Source organism: Pongo pygmaeus, chromosome 20 (genome assembly GCF_028885625.2).
Source record: "Pongo pygmaeus isolate AG05252 chromosome 20, NHGRI_mPonPyg2-v2.0_pri, whole genome shotgun sequence".
Classification (NCBI taxonomy): Eukaryota; Metazoa; Chordata; class Mammalia; order Primates; family Hominidae; genus Pongo; species Pongo pygmaeus.
The window spans coordinates 49,095,245-49,114,982 of record NC_072393.2 but is presented as its reverse complement, the minus strand read 5'-3'; the positions used below and the strand labels follow the sequence as shown (position 1 = coordinate 49,114,982).

Here is a 19,738-nt window from a genome sequence, read left to right as displayed (position 1 = left end):
AGAAAGAAGATTTAGCTACAGTTCAAAGAGAGCATGGCAAGGCTGACGGGGAGCCCTCCCACCAGTCATCCAAGAGAGTAAAACAGAGTCTCGGGACTGGGCTTGCTTTCATATCCCTGCTGGGAGCTTCAGGAAAGTGAGGACTCTAAGAAAAGCAGGTTGTCAATTTCGAATGCACTGATCTGGGCCTTCTGCCAATCAAGTCAATTGATTATTAATTAATCAATTATTAGCTGGGAGTATTGGAATTACCTAGGGAAATTTTTCAACATACATAAGCCTATACTTTCTCGGCCCTATTCATTAATGGGCTCCACCAGGAACACAGTAATCCTCTTGAGAAACACAAGCTGCCATGGAGACCTGACAGTCTTCTTCATGCTACCACAACTGACACACTGAGAAAAAGATGCAACCATGAAGGGGTAGAAAGTTCTCATGACACACAAAATAGCAGTCAGCCCTTCTCACATCATAAAGCCTTCAAAAATATCTGAGGGCAGCATGGTCAGGATGAAATTGACAGAAGACTGATCACTAACCTAGAAACACATTGAGAGAGAAAAAAACTGCAAGAATATAGTTGACTAATCATCTACCAGCAACCCTCCCACAAAATTAATGTAATCTCCAAAGGAACAAGTAGAAATTACTTCATACTTAGGATGGTTCCTAAGGTACCACACTGTAAAACAACATCACCTTTATTCCTTCTCTTCTTTTCTTTCCATGACAGATACTTCAGTACAAGGAAGTTCTCCTGGCCTTTCAGGTACAGCCACTGTCAGCATCATGATTGAAGTACTGGCCAGTGTGGCTCTGATCTAGCAGCCCTGGTGTAGTTTATTTCAGGAAGACTGGCAGGTATGATGACCTTTCCTTTTGTCCAGTTTCCTGCAGGGCTGACTGCCATGCTTGGGAGAGGGAAAGGACTTCTTTGCCGGTATTTGGGACTGGATCTCCTCCTCCTCCCACTAAACTCCTGCTTCTCAGCACTTATTCCTGCAGGTCTGTTCTCCCCTGTTCTTCATGCTCCCTGTACCCCACTGTCTCCCACAAATGATTATCCTCAGCCTCTGCTCATTTGTTTCCCAGATTCAATACCTTATAAAACCCTCTTGATCCTTTTTTTGAACATCTCTCACTTGTGTCATTCTCTCCATTCCCACAACCTCAACAACTGCTAGAGGTACTGCTTGACTTATCTCCAGTCTTTGAAATCTTCCTTGTGTATGACTGCCTTATTACCTTCCTAAATTCTAGTTAACTCACCTGTTCAAAAGTCTTCAGGGATCTACTCTTGCCTATTTGATAAGTTCACATTTCTTCTCTTTACTAATTTTTATTGCTTCCATTCCCTCTGTTCCCTAGTATAATTCGTCCATTCTCATTAAATCTGTCTTTCTACACATCCCTTCCCCTCCATCTGATATACACATAGAATGCTTAGTTCCAATGATCTGGTTAAAAACAGGGTGATCTCCCATCTACCATCTGCGCTATCGGCTTACCCATACCCTTCATCACAAGCAACTTCTGACCTCCTGGAGAACAATGACTAAAGCATTAACGTGTAAACCTGAGACTCAGAACACAACCTACATGTGATTGAGAACATTTTCCTGATAAACAACTCATATGTTCTTGAAGGATACAGAAATGAAGAACGCAAGGTTTCTACCCCAAGGAACATAAAGCCTAAGATAGATGATAAGACCCAAAAATAATTATAATACCAAAATAGAAAAAGGTGAATGTCACAAGAAATCAGAGAAATCTGATGGAAAATACAGCTACACACTGGAATCACCGGAAAACTTTTTTTAAATGGATGCCCAAGCCCCACCCATAGGATCCAATTTAATGGTCTAAAGTGAGACTCAGGCATTGGTTATTTTTAAGTCTTCCCAGATGCTACTAATGTGTAACCAGGATAAAGAACAGCTGTTCTAATAGGTAAAACTTAGACCTAAATTAACGGTTATTAGCTGGGAGTATTGGAATTATCTAGGGAAATTTTTCAGCATACATAAGCCTATACTTTCTTGGCCCTATTCATTAATGGCCTCCACCAAGAACTCAGCAATCCTGTTGAGAAACACAAGCTACATGGAAAAGACACTTTATTTGATATGTAAAATTATATGAAAAGCATTTTCAAATCATAAGTGGTAAAGGTTGCTAAACCTTCTCTATGTTATATTTATGGATATGTTACTGATATGATTATTCAAGAAATTGTATGAGATTCCTAGAAATTAAATATGTTATCAGCCATAATGTCATGTACCACAGAAGCAACAAACTTTTTATGTGAGCTGTGTTATCATAATGAATTCTCATCAGAGTTTTAACCATAGTTATTTAAAATCTTTGTCATTCACAGACGTTATTTTTAGTCTCCTTCAAAGCATTTCCAATCAGCTATAGTCCAAAATTGCTTCCTTTTCAAGGAGATTTGTGGAAAAGATGCTGACAAGCACTCTTTAATACAAGTTTCTGATAACTTTCAGATTATACCACTGGACTGTCAAAGAACTTACAAACCTTTAACAAAGAGGCTGATATCTTCATAAAATTCTCAGCCTACCAAGCAGGAAAAACACTGATTTCATTGAAATAATTGATCATAATGAGGATAATGTTTTTAAGATTTTTATTTGAAAATTTGCTGATTCTTCAATGGTTTGTTTTCTAGATTTATGGAATTTTTTTAATCTATCTATAGCTTATAGCAGTTCAATAAACTATACCTCTGGGAACTATAATTGAAGCACTTACTTTTGCTGTCTAGCTGACTGCCCCAGAATTGGGCAACTATTCATGAGTATTGATATGTTTATGGTAATACAGATATTTGCATAAGTACAGTAACAATCTGCTCTCTTTTTAACAGGACACATTTGAAATCATTGGTTATATTACCAAGCCTATGACTGGGATGCTATATTTAAGAATATAGATAGAATGAAACAATATGAACTGCAGACAAAGTCTGAAGTCAGCCTTAGTTTGGCTTCCTATTCTCAAGAGGTTTGTAAAAGTTTAATCTGAGATTCCTTATAAAAACTTACAGCAAAAAAATTTTAAAAGAGAGCCTACATGGTCCATTGCTACTCTTGCTGCACTTATGTAAAGAATCAGACCACGTTTGAAGAAACTCAACCTATTTTGAAACAAACTTATTCTACTGAAATTATCATTGGTAAAACTAGAGATGTCCATAGAGAGAAAAATTATGTGGAAAGTAAAAACTGTAGTATACCGGTTATGGGATGGCAGCTCTGTTCATTGTTTCTGTGTTTTTATTATCCACCTGTAGACTGGATATTACCCTGAATTCTACTAGTTCCTCCAATTCCATTTTCTCCCATGGAATCACTAAGAGCAAGACCCACTCTCTTCCAGAAGCCCTATGAGTTGGAGGTGGACAACTCAATGTAAATTTCATGGGAAAACCCTTGTACCTGAAGCGTGAGCCACTCAGAACTCACCAAAATGTTGGACACCATAACAACAGATGCTCAAACTGTAAACCAGGACAACAAGTTGATGACTTCACACCGTGGAAAGTTTTTCCCAAGATGTCAGAAGAAGACTCCCCATCATGATGAGGTTCTCACCCCTCTTAACTGTCCTTGTTCATGCCTGCCTCTTTCATTTGACAAGATAATGCAGTCATTAGTCATTAGAATTTCACATGTAGTAGCTTCTGAGGGTAACAACAATGTGTCATATATGTCATCTCAACCTCAAACTTTTACATAACATCTCAGGGGAAATGTGGCTCTCTCCATCTTGCATACAGGGCTCCCAATAGAAATGAAAACAGAGATATTGCCTGGGTGTTTGAAGAGAAGATGATTTCTATAAAGAGTAGGAAAGCCAAAATTATAGTAGAGTCCCCTTTAAATGCATATTGTGTGGATGGCTCTCACAATTTCCTAAGAGATACATTGTAATACGTGAGAGTAATACTGATTCTAGCAGAATAAAACATGTACTACATTTGCTAATACTGTTATCTTAAAATAATTTTCAAAGAATGGGGTGGGCCCTCCCATGTGTCCAGGCCAGGTCTCTGAACAGAATCCTCCATCTGCAGTAACAATGCCTAAGAAGATGACATGGACTTGGTCCTGATATGCAGCCATTCCTGTATACCCTTCCCCTGCTGCAGGGCCGTACCAGCCCAGGGCCGAAATCGTCAGCTGCAGAGCTGAGAGAGAACATGGGATACCCAGCATCCCTTACCTTCTTCCAGTCCACTGCAGTGGCTACTGGCATGACCCATTTACCCCTGAGGACACTCATCTGCTGACCCACAGTTTCTAAGAGTCAGAGTTTCCTGGCTTCTCTGAGCCCCAGCTGCTTTCACTCCTCTGAACTCTTCTTCTCTCCAGAGGTGTCATTGCCTTAGCAGACACCTCTTTCAGCTTCAGCTAACAGGTAAGCCAAGACCCAGACCCCAGAGGATAAACCAGGATTTCAAAACCTACTGTGTCCAATGGAGATGCCCACTTGTGGGCGGCAAGCCACCCAGGTGCTGAGGCAAGAGACTCAGGGCATGAGCTGTGCCAGTATCATAAAATATAAAAGAAGAATAGTTATGCCAGATATAGATTTAGATATGATTATATATGAATATCATTAATAATTAGTTGGTAGCAATTACCCTTTATTGCAATATTATAATAATCATCGCTCTATAATCATAACCTAGGGAAAGCCAGGCCATTCAGAGATAGGAGCTGAGGAGACACAGTGAGAAGTGACCAGAAGACAAGAGTGCGAGCCTTCTGTTATGCCCAGACAGTGCCACTAGAGGGCCCCTTGGCCTAGCGGTAACGCCAGCCTCTGGGAAGATGCCCATTTCCAAGCAGACCGTGGTCTAGTGGTAGCCTCCATGTCAAGGAAACATACCCGCTAGTTAGCAGATGGGGAAAGGGAGTCTCACTTTCTCTGGGGGAGTTTAGAGAAGACTCTACTCCTCCACCTCTTGTGGAGGGCCTGACATTAGTCAGGTCCACCCGCAGTTATCCAGAGGCCTGACAGTCTCCCTGTGATGCTGTGCTTCTGTGGTCACACTCCTAGTCCGCCTTCATGTTCCATCCTGTACACCTGGCTCTGCCATTTAGTTAGCAGTAGCAAATTAGTGAAAGTACTAAAAGTCTCTAATAAGCAGAAATAATGGTGTAAGCTCTCTCTCTCTCTTTCTACTCTCTCTCTCTGCCTCGGCTGCCAGGCAGGGAAGGGCCCCCTGTCCAGAGGACATGTGACTTACGTGACTTAACCTATCATTGGAGAAGGCTCACACTCTTTATCCTGCCCCTTTGCCTTGTATCCAATAAATATCAGCGCAGCCTGGCATTCGGGGCCACTACCGGTCTCCGTGTCTTGGTGTTAGTGGTCCCCTGGGCCCAGGTGTCTTTTCTTTTATCTCTTTGTCTTGTGTCTTTGTTTCTACAATCTCTCTTCTCCACACGTGGGGATAAAAACCCACCGACCCTGTGGGGCTGGTCCCTACACCCACTGTACAGCGACATAAAGAAGTTGAGATGTATACGACTCCCCAACAACATTGTATCCCAAAACAGTGTCTTCTCTGCTCCTCATCATGGAATTCCCTGTGTCTCACCACGTGGGCAAGTGCTTCCAGGGTCTCACAATTCTTCCACAAGAGGCAATGCACACTTTCACATAGCACTTCAGCAAATAAAGTGGTGACAGTTTACCTACTTAAAGTTTCTTAGAAGGTTCTCCCAAATTTCCCCCTGAAGAAGACAGAAAAGGCTTTCCCAATGGTGAAACATTGGCCTCCCCACCTTTCAAAAAAGTACCCCTGAATAGCCAAAGCAATCTTGCCAAAATAAATTGTGGACTTGAACTTTCTTATTTGAAATCTCACATATGAGTACAATTATTAAAACAGAAGATGTTGGCAAAAGAATGAACATAAAGACAAATGGGATAGAATTGAGAGTCTAGAAATAAACCCTTACAATTATGGTCAATTACTCTTTGAAGAGGGTGTCAAGACAATTTAATGGAGGAACAACTCTCCTTTCTAATGACAGTGCAGAAACAACTAGACAACCACATGCAAAACAGTGAATTTAGATAACTCTACCTCCCACCGTATCAAACAATTCTCTAGAAAATGGATCAGTGAGTTAAATATAAGACCTATAACAATCAAAACATCTTAAAATAGACATAGAGGTAAATGTTGATGACCTCAAATGTGCAATGGGTTCGTAGATATGATACAAAAGCATGAGAAACAAGAAAAACAAGATAAATTGGGCTCTATCAAGATGTGAGCATTTTGTACATCAAAGGAAATTATCAATAAAATAATTAATAGACACAGAATGAGAGAAAATATTTGCAAACCACATATAGGCAGTTTTCATGTCCAGATAATATAAAGAACTAGCTACAACTCAATAACAAAAGGACAAACCATCCAATTTATAAATGGGCAAAAGACTCAAATAGACATTTCTTCAAAGAAGATATACAAGTAGTCAAGAAGGACATGAAAAGATACTCAACGTCATCAGTCATTAGGAAAACACAAAGTCAAAGCTGCAATGAGACACCACATCACACCTACAAAACTGGCTACCATTCTTTTAAAATATTAAATAACAAGTAGCAGCATTATGTGGAACTTGCAATCCTCATATATTGCTGGTGAGAATATAAAAAGGTACAGCCGCTAGGAGAAACAGTTTTGCTGTTCCTCAAAAAGCTAATCATAGAATTCTCATTTGAAACAACATCCATTCCTAGGTATATACCCAAAGAATTAAATCCAGGGACTCAAACAGGTACTTGCATGGGAATGTTGATTGCAGCATTATTCACAAAAGATAAAATATGAAAACAATCCAAGTGCTCATCAACACATGAATAAAGAAATATGGTGACACATACAATAGAATGTTAATCTGCCATAAAGAGGAATGAAGCTCTGACACCCACTGGAGCATTCATGGACTATGGAAACATTATGCTAAGTGAAATATGTCAGAAACAAAATAACATAATTGTATAATTCCATTTATATGAAACATCAAGAATAGGCAAATTCATAGAGACAGAGTAGAAATGATCAAGGTCTAAGGTGGAACATAAAGGGAGTTATTGTTTAAAAGATACAAAGTTTCAGTTGCAAATGACAAAAGCTTCCTAGGAAAAACAGTGGTGATGGTAATTTAACACTGTGTATGTGGTTAATTTCACTTGATTGTGCATTTTAAAGTGGTTACAATAGCACATTATTCACAGAACTGTGAAAAATAGATTTCTATTATTTAATTCACCCAGGCTAAGGTGTTTGTTATGGCAGCTGAAGCCCATGAATACATCATCCGACCCAGTGTTTCAATGAAAGCCATCAATTTTTCAATCAAGTTTCCTGGAAGCTTATGTCCCCAGGAGAACCAGAGGCCCCAAAACAAGAGCTCCAGCAGGGGCTCAACCAGCACAGGTCCCATAGGGCAGCCTCAATGTCAGGCTCTGATTGGCATGTGAGGCTACAATGATACAACCACAACGTGAAAATGTAAGTATTTTCACACTTACAGACACTACGGAGCACTCAGCACACCTGGAGTCCACAGACACAGCGGTCAGTGAGCCCAGGCAGGGAGGAGAGAAGAGACCGATAAGCCAATGGCTTTATTAAGTCCAGGGTGTTATCTGACAGGTTTCCAGCAGGGAGCTTTAATGGATGTGTTGAAAGCAAGAAGCAAACACTGGGACCAGGAGCTCACGCTGTGACTGAGAAGTGGTCACTTTAAATGTGAGGGCGAATGTCAGAATTATCAGTTTAAAGTAAGCAGCTGGAGAGAGGGGAGCCCAGCACACCAAGCAGGAGAGATGCCTCTAAGATTTTATCTCTGGCCACCAACTGGAGCCACTTGAACCAGATACAGTATTGAAAACTGCCATGGTGACCAAGCCCTGACTCTGATTTGAGGCAAATAAACTTACACCTTAAAAAATGAATGCCAAGGCAACATGACGCTATGAGCATCATGACATCCAGGGACACAAGCAGAGTGTGGTACTGTGCCCTGGAATCAGAATCCCGAGTTCTGGTCCCTGGGAGTGAGAAAATGAAAATGACTTGTCCCTGCTCCCCTGACACTGATCTTCCCACCCTGCTGCTCCCTCTTCTGCTCCCAAGCCCATGTGCAGTGCTCAGCGCCAGACATCACTGCCCCCAGGGTATACACAGTGCTGCCTAGTGCACACAAACACAAACTCACAGAAGGTGACAAAAATCTGCGTTTGGGACATCTGATTGTGAAAGAGGGAGAACAGTGAACGTAGAGCCACAGAGACTGCGACTCACGGGGCTGGAAGGTGATGGAGCTGTAACATAACATATGTGTGACCTCGTGCGAAGTGTGCAGAACCACATAGAATAAAACATGCAGCCTGGCCTGGGATTGCTGCCGTTCACGCTTCCCTCCCTGTCCACCAGAGGGCGACAGAGTCCCTCCCGGCTTGGAGTCTTCCAAGGGGAAGCCAACCTCCCTCAGCGGAACCCACAGCCTACCAGGGTCCACCCTCACCAGGGTCACTTTGGCCCAAGTCCTCAGCGCCCTCCATGCTCCCCACACGGACTCTGTCAGCTCCTCCCTGACCTGGCGGCCGCCAACCCGACACCACTCCCTCTGCAGGTAGCTCCTGCCCCACACACCTGCTCCTTCCCTGGGCCCAGCTAAAGGCATCTCCCAGGGCAGCGCTGGTGCACGCGACGCCACACTGGGCGCTTTCCCCTCGTGACCTCCCTCCATCTTCATCAACTCTTTCTGTCACTGCTCCCTAAATGCCCACCCCTGCTCCATCTGTCCTGTTCTCTGGGGCATCCCAGGCCAAGCCTAGGGCTGACACAGAACAGCGGCTGCTTGAGGGCCCACAGCCTCCCCGGGAATCAGCCAGGCACCCTGTGACCTGCCTACCCACTGAACCCCGGGGGGCTCAGAACGCTTGTGATGGTCACACACAGGCACCATCCGGGATGTGGCCACCTACCCTCAGCTGTCCCTTGGGAAGACAGACATCTCCCGTGTGCTTACGGGGAGAAGGGGGGTGTTATTGCTCTTTGCTCCCAGAACACAACTCACCCACACCCGCCCTCTCAGGTGTGAGCAACGTCCCTCCAGACAGGCTCTATGTCCACTGCCTGTTCCTCCTCTACAGAGAGCAGCTTGGCCATGTCAAAACCCTAAGGACAGACCCCTAGGTATGTCAGCAAATGGAGGGCTGAGCCCATCATGGCCACGGAGTAAGTCGGGATGAATCTCTGCAGCTGTGAAACCCTGCTCTGTCCCAAGCTCCTCCTCCTGAGTCTCAACGAGCCATGTCCCGCCGGGTTCCTGCGTAACTCCCCGCTTCCTCCTGCACCACCACGGGGAGGGTGTGGTGACCACAGGACAATCAGCTGGGCAGAGAAGAGAGGATATCAAAGATGATCAGGAAGAACATGAGAAACCCTGAACTCCAGCTCAGCCGCCAGACACCAGGGAGCCATAGGGTGACCAAGAACTTTCCCTTTGACTATGGGACACACAGCCCCCACTGAGCCACCAGCACAGGCCTATCCTCCCAAGAGGTATGAGAGATTCACCTTGCACACCTCCAGGAAGGACAGTTTCGTCTGGGACACCCAGGTCCTGAAAGTCCATCCTTTGAAGCTGCAGCCAAACTAGACACGATTAGAGAAAAGAAGGGTCCCTCTCAGCAGCCAACACACAGCTCACCCACAGCACAATGGGGTGTCACTGTTACAGGGACGTGCTTCAGCTCCAGCCTCCTGCACTGAAGGGAAGAGCCAGATGGTGATGAAAGAGGGCAAAAGTTATGAATGTGCACCCCGACCCAGGGCCATGGGGACAGCAGGAGGCTGAGGCCCAGGACTGTGCTTCCCCAAGCTGCAGGGTGTGTGTGTGACTGTGTGGGTCTGTGTGTGTGTCTTCTTTGTGTGTGTGTGTGTCTGTGTGTGTGTCTCCACAAAGTGCGCATTGAGGTTTCGTGAAAGAATCACTGCTGAAAAAGGCAGAGGCCTCCACAATTCCCAGGGACCTGAAACACAGACAAAAGGAAAAGCAGAAGGAGGGACAAGGAGGCAGGACTGAGAGAGGAGGGGACAGAGAAGTGTCCTCGGTCTGACCCCGCCCATGAGCTTGAGAAGTGCTCCTGCCCCGGGAACTGGCTCAGCGCAGAAGGAGGAAGGACAGCACCGCTGACAGCCGTGCTCAGGAAGCTTCTGGATCCTAGGCTCATCTCCACAGAGGAGAACACGCAGGCAGCAGAGACCATGGGGCCCCTCTCAGCCCCTCCCTGCACACAGCACATCACCTGGAAGGGGCTCCTGCTCACAGGTGAGGAGAGAACTTCCTGGGAGAGGACAGGAGGAGGAAGCACAGTGACTGGATGGGGTCTCCTGGAGAGGATGGGGTTCTAAAAAATAAAAGAAGCCAGCACTTTGGGAGGCTGAGATGGGTGGATCACGAGATCAGGAGTTCAAGATCAGTCCGGGCAACACAGTGAAGCCCTATTTCTACTAAAACTACAAAAAATTAACCAGGTATCGTGGTGTGCTCCTGTAATCCTAGCTACTTGGGAGGCTGAGGCAGGAGAATCACGTGAACCCGGTACGCAGAAGTTGCAGTGAGCCGAGATAGTGCCACTGCACGCCAGCCTAGGGGACAGTACGAGACTCCGTCTCAAAAAAAAAAAAAAAAAAAAAGAAAGAAAAGAAAATAGAAACAAAAGGAAAGAAAGGTCTGTTGGAGCCTGGATAGGGGAAAATACACCAGAGCGGGACAGGGGTCAAAAAAGAAAAGTCACATTGAACCGGAAGTGTAAGAGGTAGAAAAATCTTAAGTGTTCTGTTTTCCTGATTAATCATCCGGGGCCACCACATTTTGAACAATGAAAATAATAACTATATCAGATGACACTTCAAATAAAAATATAAGCAGGACATGAACCACTTTTCTCAGCAAATATCCTCTACAATCGGGGGAAAAAAAAACCCCAGGGCGTGGAGGGCCCTGAGAACTCTCACATCTACAGGAGTCTGCAGCCTGTTCCAGGCACTGGGGTGCAACCAAGATCACAAAAGTCCCTGTCCTCAAGGAGCTCACGCTGTCATGGGGAGGAAGACAGACATGCAAAGAGATCTAGAATGTGAGGTCAGGTGTTGACAAGAACCCTGGAGGGAGCAAAGCAGGGAAAGGTCAGAAAAGGAAGACCCAGGGTCTCTGAAGGAGGTGTCAGGAAAGAAGTCTAAGGATGCCCTGATGTGAGCAGGACCTGAGGGCTGTGTGTAGGGGGCCATGTGGACCCCCGGGGAAAAGGATTCCAAACAGAAAAATGCCAAGGTCAGAAGTGTTGAAGGAATGGGGGTCACGCTGCTGACCTTGACCTAGTAGGACAGTAGGACACACACACATACACACACACAAGCACACATGCCCCTTTTGTGTGTGTGTTTGCTTGTATGTGTGTGTGTGTGTGTGTCATCAAGGCTGAAGATTGAAGAGCCCTTCTCAGGACACAGGGCCCCATCTTTTTACCACAATACATAGGTCTCAATATTGACTGATGCTCTCTTCACTTCCTAGCATCACTTTTAAACTTCTGGAACCCACCCACCACTGCCCAAGTCACGATTGAAGCCCAGCCACCCAAAGTTTCCGAGGGGAAGGATGTTCTTCTACTTGTCCACAATTTGCCCCAGAATCTTGCTGGCTACATCTGGTACAAAGGGCAAACGAGGGACCTCAACCATTACATTACATCATATGTTGCAGACAGTAAAATAATTATACATGGGCCTGCATACAGTGGACGAGAAACAGTATATTCCAATGCATCCCTGCTGATCCAGAATGTCACCCGGGAGGACGCAGGATCCTACACCTTACACATCATAAAGCGAGGTGATGGGATTAGAGGAATAACTGGACATTTCACCTTCACCTTATACCGTAAGTGATTCCACATGATCCCTGGGTGTTGGGGGACAGGGGTTACTTCTACTTCACACACAGAGGATTGTCAGTCCTGGACTGTGCCTGTGTCACCCTCTGCATTATGTCCCAGAGAAAGACCCTGGAGAACTGAGTAGGGCTTGGCCTGAGGGGCCCACGGAGATACTCTCCGAGAAGCTCAGCCCTAGAAGCCTCAACCCCAGAACTCTGTACCTAAATCATTGCTCCAGATAAAGCTGAGGAGCCTGTGCCAGGGCTGGGTTGTGGCTTCTCGGACAGAGCTTATTGGGACCAAGGATTTTCCAGCTGTCTGAGGACTGTGTCTCCTGCAGCTGTTCACCAGCCAGGGCTCAGCCCTCAGAGCCTCATCTGGGCAAGGACAGAGCTTTCATTACCTGAGACTCAGAGTGGAGAGGACAGAAGGACAAGCTTTTTAGGCCATCAGCCAACTGCCTAAGGAGGCTTAGGACAGTCCATAGAAAGTCTAATGTCCCCAGAGGCAGAAACAGAAGAGAGAAGATGTACCTGGTAGCAGCTTGTCCACAGGGATCTGACCTTAAGGTGCTTTCTCATGGAAGCAAATTAATAATAAATGCTGTTTGTGTGAACACCTCCACTATGCTAAGCATTAGGTCAGGTGACTGTGAATAATTTAACATTTATTTACAGAAAGCATGAAAAGCCACAGTCCATTTGCCATTTAGCTTATTTGATTGAGAGAAAACTGAGGCACAGGAAGGCGCAGTCACTGAACCAGAGTCACACCAACACAAAGGGGAGACCAGGGTCACATGAGGTCTGTCTGCATTCACAGACCCATCCTTTCCTCCATCAGAAGTGAGGGCTTACTGGGTTCCAAGGACCCCATAGTCATTTATTGGCTCAAATCCTCTCTTCTTAGGCATCCAAACCTCAGAGGAGTGAGAGCAAATGGTCAGCTGATTAGTCTGTACTCCAGAACTAAATCACCTGCTTCAACCATCAGAGTCAGTTCAAAAAATATGTCCAGGCCTCCACCTCAGATCTTAACCCCCATTACTGAACATGAAATTCTGTGTTTCCCAAAGTGTCCATGTCACTGTCATGAGAGGTTCAACAAGAGGACCTTGTTTTCTTTCCCCACTCACACCCTGCACCAGCACAGGCCCAGCGAGAGACACACACTCAGGAGCTCTCACATAACAAATGAAGGAAGCGAATGAAGAAATGAATGATCCAAAACTTCTTTAGAGACTGGATCTTGGATGCAGAATCCCAGGAGATCCTAGCCACATATGTCCCTTGTCCTTCAGAGGCTAACACCCATATTTCATCCCCCCACTAACTCTTGCCCCTAAAGCAACCCCACCTCGTGTAACTGTGAAGCTCTTTGGCCACCGGAGGATTTTCGGGGCTCATTGGTCCTGGACTGTGGAAGTGGGGGCACCTGGTCCCTGGGGTCTCTGAAGTCAGTGTAGCCCTCACTGCTCACTGCCATGGTGTCTCTGTCTCTCTCTGCTTCTCTGTGTCCCTCATCTTCCTCCCACTTCATTCTGACTGGCAAGCCCTGTCCTGCACAGCTTCTTCCTCCACCCCTAGGCCTTCCCCAGACACTCCCTCTAACTAGGCTGGCTGTTCTGTTCCCTTCCCGCTAACACTGTGGCCTGGCCCACCTCCCAGGAAAAAGGAAAGGTGCAGAAATCACCTGGAGTTGCCACTCCTGCCAGGCTTCATCTCGAGCCAATATCGCCAGGTCATTAAGAGAATGAGCTTCCACTGTGTTCTGATCCAGGGGTCTTTCCCTTTGTGAAGCTGACCTGTGGACAAGACCATGGGACAGGGATAGGCAGTTCCTCCATCCACTCTTATCTTTGCCAGACAAGTTATTCTGGCCTCATGCACACACACACACACACACAAAATTTATTGAAATGGTCATTTGTAGTAAAGAAAGATTTTAACGAATCCAAGTCTGCCAAACAGGAGGATGGAGGTTTATTATCACTCAAATCAGCCTCCCCAGTGGATCAGGTGTTAGAGATTTTCAAGGATAGTTTCAGGGGCACAGGATTAAAAAATCAGTACTGCTGATTTTTTGGTGATGGAATCATGCGGGCGGAGGGAAATGATCTGTTTGTGCTTGAATCCGCCTCTAGGTAGGGACCACATGACTGGCTGAGCCATTAGTCATAGGTATGGTTGAGGTCAGCCGGTTGCCAGAATGCAAAAGAATGAGAAACATCTCAAAAGACCAATCTCACGTTCTACAATAGTGATGTTATGTATAGGAGCAATTAGTTACAAATTTTGTAAACTCTGGCCAAATGACATTGCAGCAGTCAGGGATTATAGAAACTGTGGGTATATTTTAGCAGAATTCAATTCCCTCCTATAATCTAAATCTCATGGTCTTTCACTAGTTTGACAAAGGCAGTCCCTGGGGAAAGTAAGGGTGTTAGTTTTATGGAGGAACTGTTATCATTCTTCCTTCAAAGTTAAAAAATCAACTAAATTCCTCCCAAGGTTAGCCTGGCCTATGCCCAGGAATGAGTGAGGACAGCCAGCCTGAGACTAGATGCCAGATGGAGTCAGCCATGCTAGTTTGCTGTCACTGTTGTAATCTTTGCACTGACTCACCAGGGTGTCAGAGGCTGGACAGGCCTGCAGTCCCTAAAGCCCATGGGCTCATTTCACCCGTTTCATTTGTGACTCCATCCTCAACCTGCTATGGAGCTTACATTCTCCCGTCACTTCACAGAGACTTCTGGCTTCCTGTCAGGCATATAACAAGCTTGAAATTTGTCACTCGGTTCTAACACTAAGTAAAAACCTGAACAAACTCAAAAGTCAACAACTTATTAAAATCCCTGAGAGATGGCTGGGTACAGTGGCTCCCGCCTATAATCCCAACACTTAGGGAAGCTGAGGCAGGCACAAGGTCAGGAGAGGGAGACCATCCTGGCTAACATGGTGAAAGCCCATCTCTACTAAAAATACAAAAAATTAGCCATGCGTGGTGGTGGGCGCCTGTAGTCCCAGCTACTTGGTAGGCCGAGGCAGGAGAATGGTGTGAACCGGGGAGGGGGAGCTTGCAGTGAGCTGAGATCATGCCACTGCACTCCAGCCTGGGCAGCAGAGCAAGACTCTGTCACAGAAAAAAAAAAAATGCTCTTAGAGAAATGAAGAATGTTTTGATGCTTACTGGTAGACTGCACACAGCTGAGGAAGAAATCCCTAGCTTGAGGATGTGTCAATAGAAATTTCCAAAACTAAAACAGGAAAGTTCAAAAAGAGTGGAGAAAAAAAGTGGAACATCATATTCAACTTCATATTTAATATTTTGTTTTGAAAATAGCAATTTTTAAATTTTGTAGCTGTGGGACAACTACAAAGGCTGTAATATACACGTAATAGGAATACTTGTGGTTTTGGGGTCCAGTTGAAGGTGGCCAGGTGGATGCTATCTGATGGTTTTACTGCCTGTGCCACATACAGCTGTTTCCTCATGATGATGCCATTTTCATAAGTTGGAGTTCTTTGTGTGGAGAGACACACGAGCCACTGGCCTCTCACTTAGACTCTTTCTAATTCACACAAACTTAAACTCTAGTGCTGTTTCCTGAGCTTAAGAGAAAATGAAGAAAGCATTTCACATACCTGTTTTGGGCTCCTCCCCATTTTTCCTAACTGCACAGAAATTAGAAGCAGGGAGTTCTTTCTATATTTACAAACATAACACTCATCACTTCTTTTAATTTGGCATCCTTCCTCCCTTTATGTAATTGATGCACTGACCAGTTCGGTCCTTTTAAGGGGACTCTCTCTGCTTAAGGAGTTGCTAATTTCAAATCACCTTTGGCATCTTTCTTTGAGCATAATGTGATCCTGCTGGAATTCACGGCACACCTAAACCTTATTTTGGTCTCAAGAGAAATACTAATACCAGCAATGGATCTTAGATGTTTGGATCATCAGTAAAAATTTCCACTTATGAAAACATTTTAATGTTTCCTCCAAATTTTTTTTTTGTTGCTAGAGTCAGAACATAACATGAGGTCTAAACTCCTGACAACAGTTTATGGGATAATTACAGTATTAAATATTGAGCATCCCAAATCCAGAAATCCAAAATCTGAAATGCTCCAAAACTCAACACTTCTGACCATTGATGAGAAGCTAAAAAGAAGTGCTCACTGGCGCATTTTGGATTTTAAATTTTTCAGATTTGGGATGCTAAACCAGTACATACACTGCAAATATTCCAAAATAAAAAAAATTAGAAATCCAAAACACTTTTTTTTAGGCTTTCTGCATAAGGAGCACTTTATCTGTATGAACTATAGGCATGAAGCTGTACAGGAGATCTCTAGAACCTCCTCATCCTGCATAACTGAAACCGCACACCCACGGAACAATACCCTATTCCCCTGATTCCAGCTCCTGGAAACTACTATTCTACTCTCTGATTCACTCTGGAATCCACTGATATGAGGTACATAGAGTAGTCAAACTTAGTATCAGAGAGTAGAATGTCTAATGAGAGAAAGTATCTGCAAGACTTCTTCCCAAATATTGTTCTAACATCCACCAAACACATATAGTCCATGAGGGCCAGACTCCATCATCAGTTCATGTTCCCCCTTTCCACCAGTCAGTTCTGCATTTGCAAACATCCACATGTATTTCTAGAAAGACCCCATGGTCCTCACCTGCCCTCTACAGGGGGAAGGGAGCATCATGGACCCAGAACAGGAAACATGGTCTTGGTCCAAAGCTATCAGCTCTTGCCTGTCCCCTTCACTCTTTATAGGTCATTCCTTGGACTCTGCTCTATCTTCAGAGGTCACTGGCTCAAGTCAGTCACTATGAGACACCTGGTAAAACTGCCCCACCTTGTGGCTCCACTGCCTGATGACTGAACTGACCTCCAGGCTTGACTCTGGTCTCTTCTGTGTTATTTCTGCTGAAGTACCCAGTCCCAGGCCAGTCTTTCCAGTAACCAAAGGGTTAAAGACAATGGGAAGTTCCATCATCCATCTCTAGGATATTCTTGGAAAGGGAAGCTGCAGAGAAAACATGCCTCGGGGGGCAGAGTAAGACTGAAACAAAGAAGATTCCAGCACTGCATGCTCCAAGTAAGGACCACAATGTGGGCCAGGCAGGCAGTTGGAAATGGAGGGACTCAGAGAGGCACCAGGGGCTGTGACTGCTGGTCCTGTGTCTTTCCATGACCCAATGCTGTTGCTCAATTTACACTTGAGAAAGTCTTGCTTCTCCCACATAAGGCAGGCAGCCCTCAGTTTACCTTGCATCTGTCTTGTAACACACACACCTGCCATGGGCTTTTAAGAACTTGGGTGGGCCAAGAGGTGGGAAATGCAAACTCTGATTGAAAAATGCCTTTGGAGGAATCAAAGGTGCCACACAGGGCAAACTTCTCCTGTTTTCTGCACAGTGGAGACTCCCAAGCCCTCCATCTCCAGCAGCAACTTAAACCCCAGGGAGGCCATGGACACTGTGATCTTAACCTGTGATCCTGAGACTCCGGACGCAAGCTACCTGTGGTGGATGAATGGTCAGAGCCTCCCTATGACTCACAGGTTGCAGCTGTCTGAAACCAACAGGACCCTCTTTCTATTCGGTGTCACAAAGGCTATTGCAGGACCCTATGAATGTGAAATACGGAACCCAGTGAGTGCCAGCCGAAGTGACCCATTCACCCTGAATCTCCTCCGTGAGTATCTTCTGTTCCCCTGTGAGGCAGGCTGCTATCCCAAATACACATGGCCAGAGGCCAGGCCTCTCAGTCCCTCTCAGGTCCAACTACAGAGACCGTTACCCCTGGACGTCAAAGCTGGCCGTGACTTTCTGCCCCAGGCAAACCAGAGTAGGCCTAGGCTTGATCCACAATAGGAGAAAAGAGGCTGCTCCTGTCATGGCAGACTCATGGTCCACTGCTTGTGGTGGGAGAAACAGGTGAATGTCTCAGTCTCCAGATCAGTGAACATAGCAATGATTTGGCTGGGACTTCAGTGTTGCGACTTGGCTCACAAAGTCACTGTGGCCCTTCCACAGACCAGGATTTTCCCTTCCCTCTGACAATATCATCTGTGACTGTATTCTCTTTGCTCCAGATGGCCTGGATGCCCCCACCATTTCATCCTCATACACCTATTACCATACAGAGGAAGTCCCCAAGCTCTCCTGCCTCACAGACTCTCACCCACTGGCAGAGCATTCTTGGCTGATTGATGGGAAGTTCCAGAAATCAGCACAAGTGTCCTTTATACCCCAAATCACCAAAACATATAGAGGGGTCTATGTCTGTTTCAACCATAACTCAGCCACTGGTGGAACAAATCTCATAGTCAAGAGGATAATAGTTCCTGGTGAGTGGATCCCTGGAGCACTGGCAATATGTTTTCCAGTGAAGTCTATCTAGTTATCAGGGAAGAGCCACCTGCCCTCTGCAAAGGGAGAGGGAAAATCAAATACCCAGGACAGGGAATATATTTCTGCTCCAAAACCACCAGCTTTTGCCTGTCCCCTTCACTCTTTCTAGATCATTCTTTAGACTATACACTAATTATGAACAATCTGAACGGAAATTAAGAAAAGAATTTCAATTCACATTAACATCGAAAGGAATAAAATATTGTGCAATAAGTCTAACCAAAAAGGTCAAATGATTATACCCTGAAAACTACAAAACATTGCTGAAAGAAATTAAAGACGATATCAATATAGGGAAAGACATTTCATTTTCATGGTTTGGAAGAATCAATATTGTTAGAAAGACAATACTACCCAAAGTGAGTTGCAGATTCAATGCAACCCCTAGCAGAATCGCAGTAACATTTTTTGCAGAATTAGAAAACCCTGTCCTAAATCTGACCTGACAGGCTCTTATTAATGACTGCCACAATAGAAACACTGAGAAAAAGATGCAGCCATGAAAAGGTGGAAAGTTCTGATGACATAGAAAATAGCAATCAGCCTTTCTCACATCACAAAACCTTCAAAAACATATGAGTGCAGCATGGCCAGTATGGAATTAACTGAAAATTTATCACCAAGCTAGAAACGCGGTGAGAGAAAAGAAAAAGGGGCAAGAATATATTTGGCTTATCACCTCCCACTTTTGCCCACTAATCTGATGCTGAAAAGAAATGCTCACTGAAGCATTTTAGATTTTGAATCTGTCAGATTTGGGATGCTAAACCAGTAAGTATATGACAAATATTTCAGAATTGAAAAATGTCAGAAATCCAAAACACTTTTTGTCCTAAATCTTATGCGTAAGAAATACTTAATCTGTGTGAACTATAGGCATCAAGCTGTACAGCAGATCTCTAGAACCTCCCCACCCTGCATAACTGAAACTGCACGCCCATGAACAACTTCTGATTCTCCCCACTCCAAGCTTCTGGCAACCAGCAGTCTCTTCTCATATTCACTCTGAAATCCCCTTACATGGGTTCCCTAGAGTAGTCGAACCCATGGAATCAAAGAATAGAATGTCCAATGAAAAAATATTTGCAAAACTTCTCTCCAAATGTGTCTCATATCTATCAAACACAGATGGTACATGACGACCAGATTTCCAGCAGTTCCTTCCCACTCTTTCCACCAATCAGTTCTGTATTTGTAAATGTCCACATGTATTTCTGGAAAGATCCACATGGTCCTCACCTGCCCTCTGCAGAAGGAGAGGAAAGGTAAAGAACGCAGGACAGGGC

The 19,738-nt window shown here is 44.8% G+C and overlaps 1 protein-coding gene and 1 long non-coding RNA gene across 4 annotated transcripts in view; one reads left to right on the top strand and one right to left on the bottom strand.

Annotated features, from left to right (window-relative positions):
- LOC134738859 (uncharacterized) overlaps nucleotides 1-13,913 on the bottom strand; it is a 160,029-nt gene extending 146,116 nt beyond the window's left edge. Inside the window, exon 1 of the long non-coding RNA XR_010125022.1 lies at nucleotides 13,705-13,913. This is a non-coding gene — a long non-coding RNA (uncharacterized LOC134738859). The remainder of the gene's footprint in view (nucleotides 1-13,704) is intronic.
- LOC129019901 (pregnancy-specific beta-1-glycoprotein 7-like) overlaps nucleotides 1-19,738 on the top strand; it is a 56,817-nt gene that overhangs the window by 25,178 nt on the left and 11,901 nt on the right. For all 3 annotated transcript variants that reach the window (XM_063658483.1, XM_063658484.1, XM_054463425.2), the window contains exons 2-4: nucleotides 737-10,403; nucleotides 11,652-12,017; nucleotides 17,455-17,733. In XM_063658483.1, coding sequence (XP_063514553.1) covers nucleotides 10,340-10,403; nucleotides 11,652-12,017; nucleotides 17,455-17,733 — 709 coding nt within the window. In that variant the 5' untranslated portion in view covers nucleotides 737-10,339. The remainder of the gene's footprint in view (nucleotides 1-736; nucleotides 10,404-11,651; nucleotides 12,018-17,454; nucleotides 17,734-19,738) is intronic.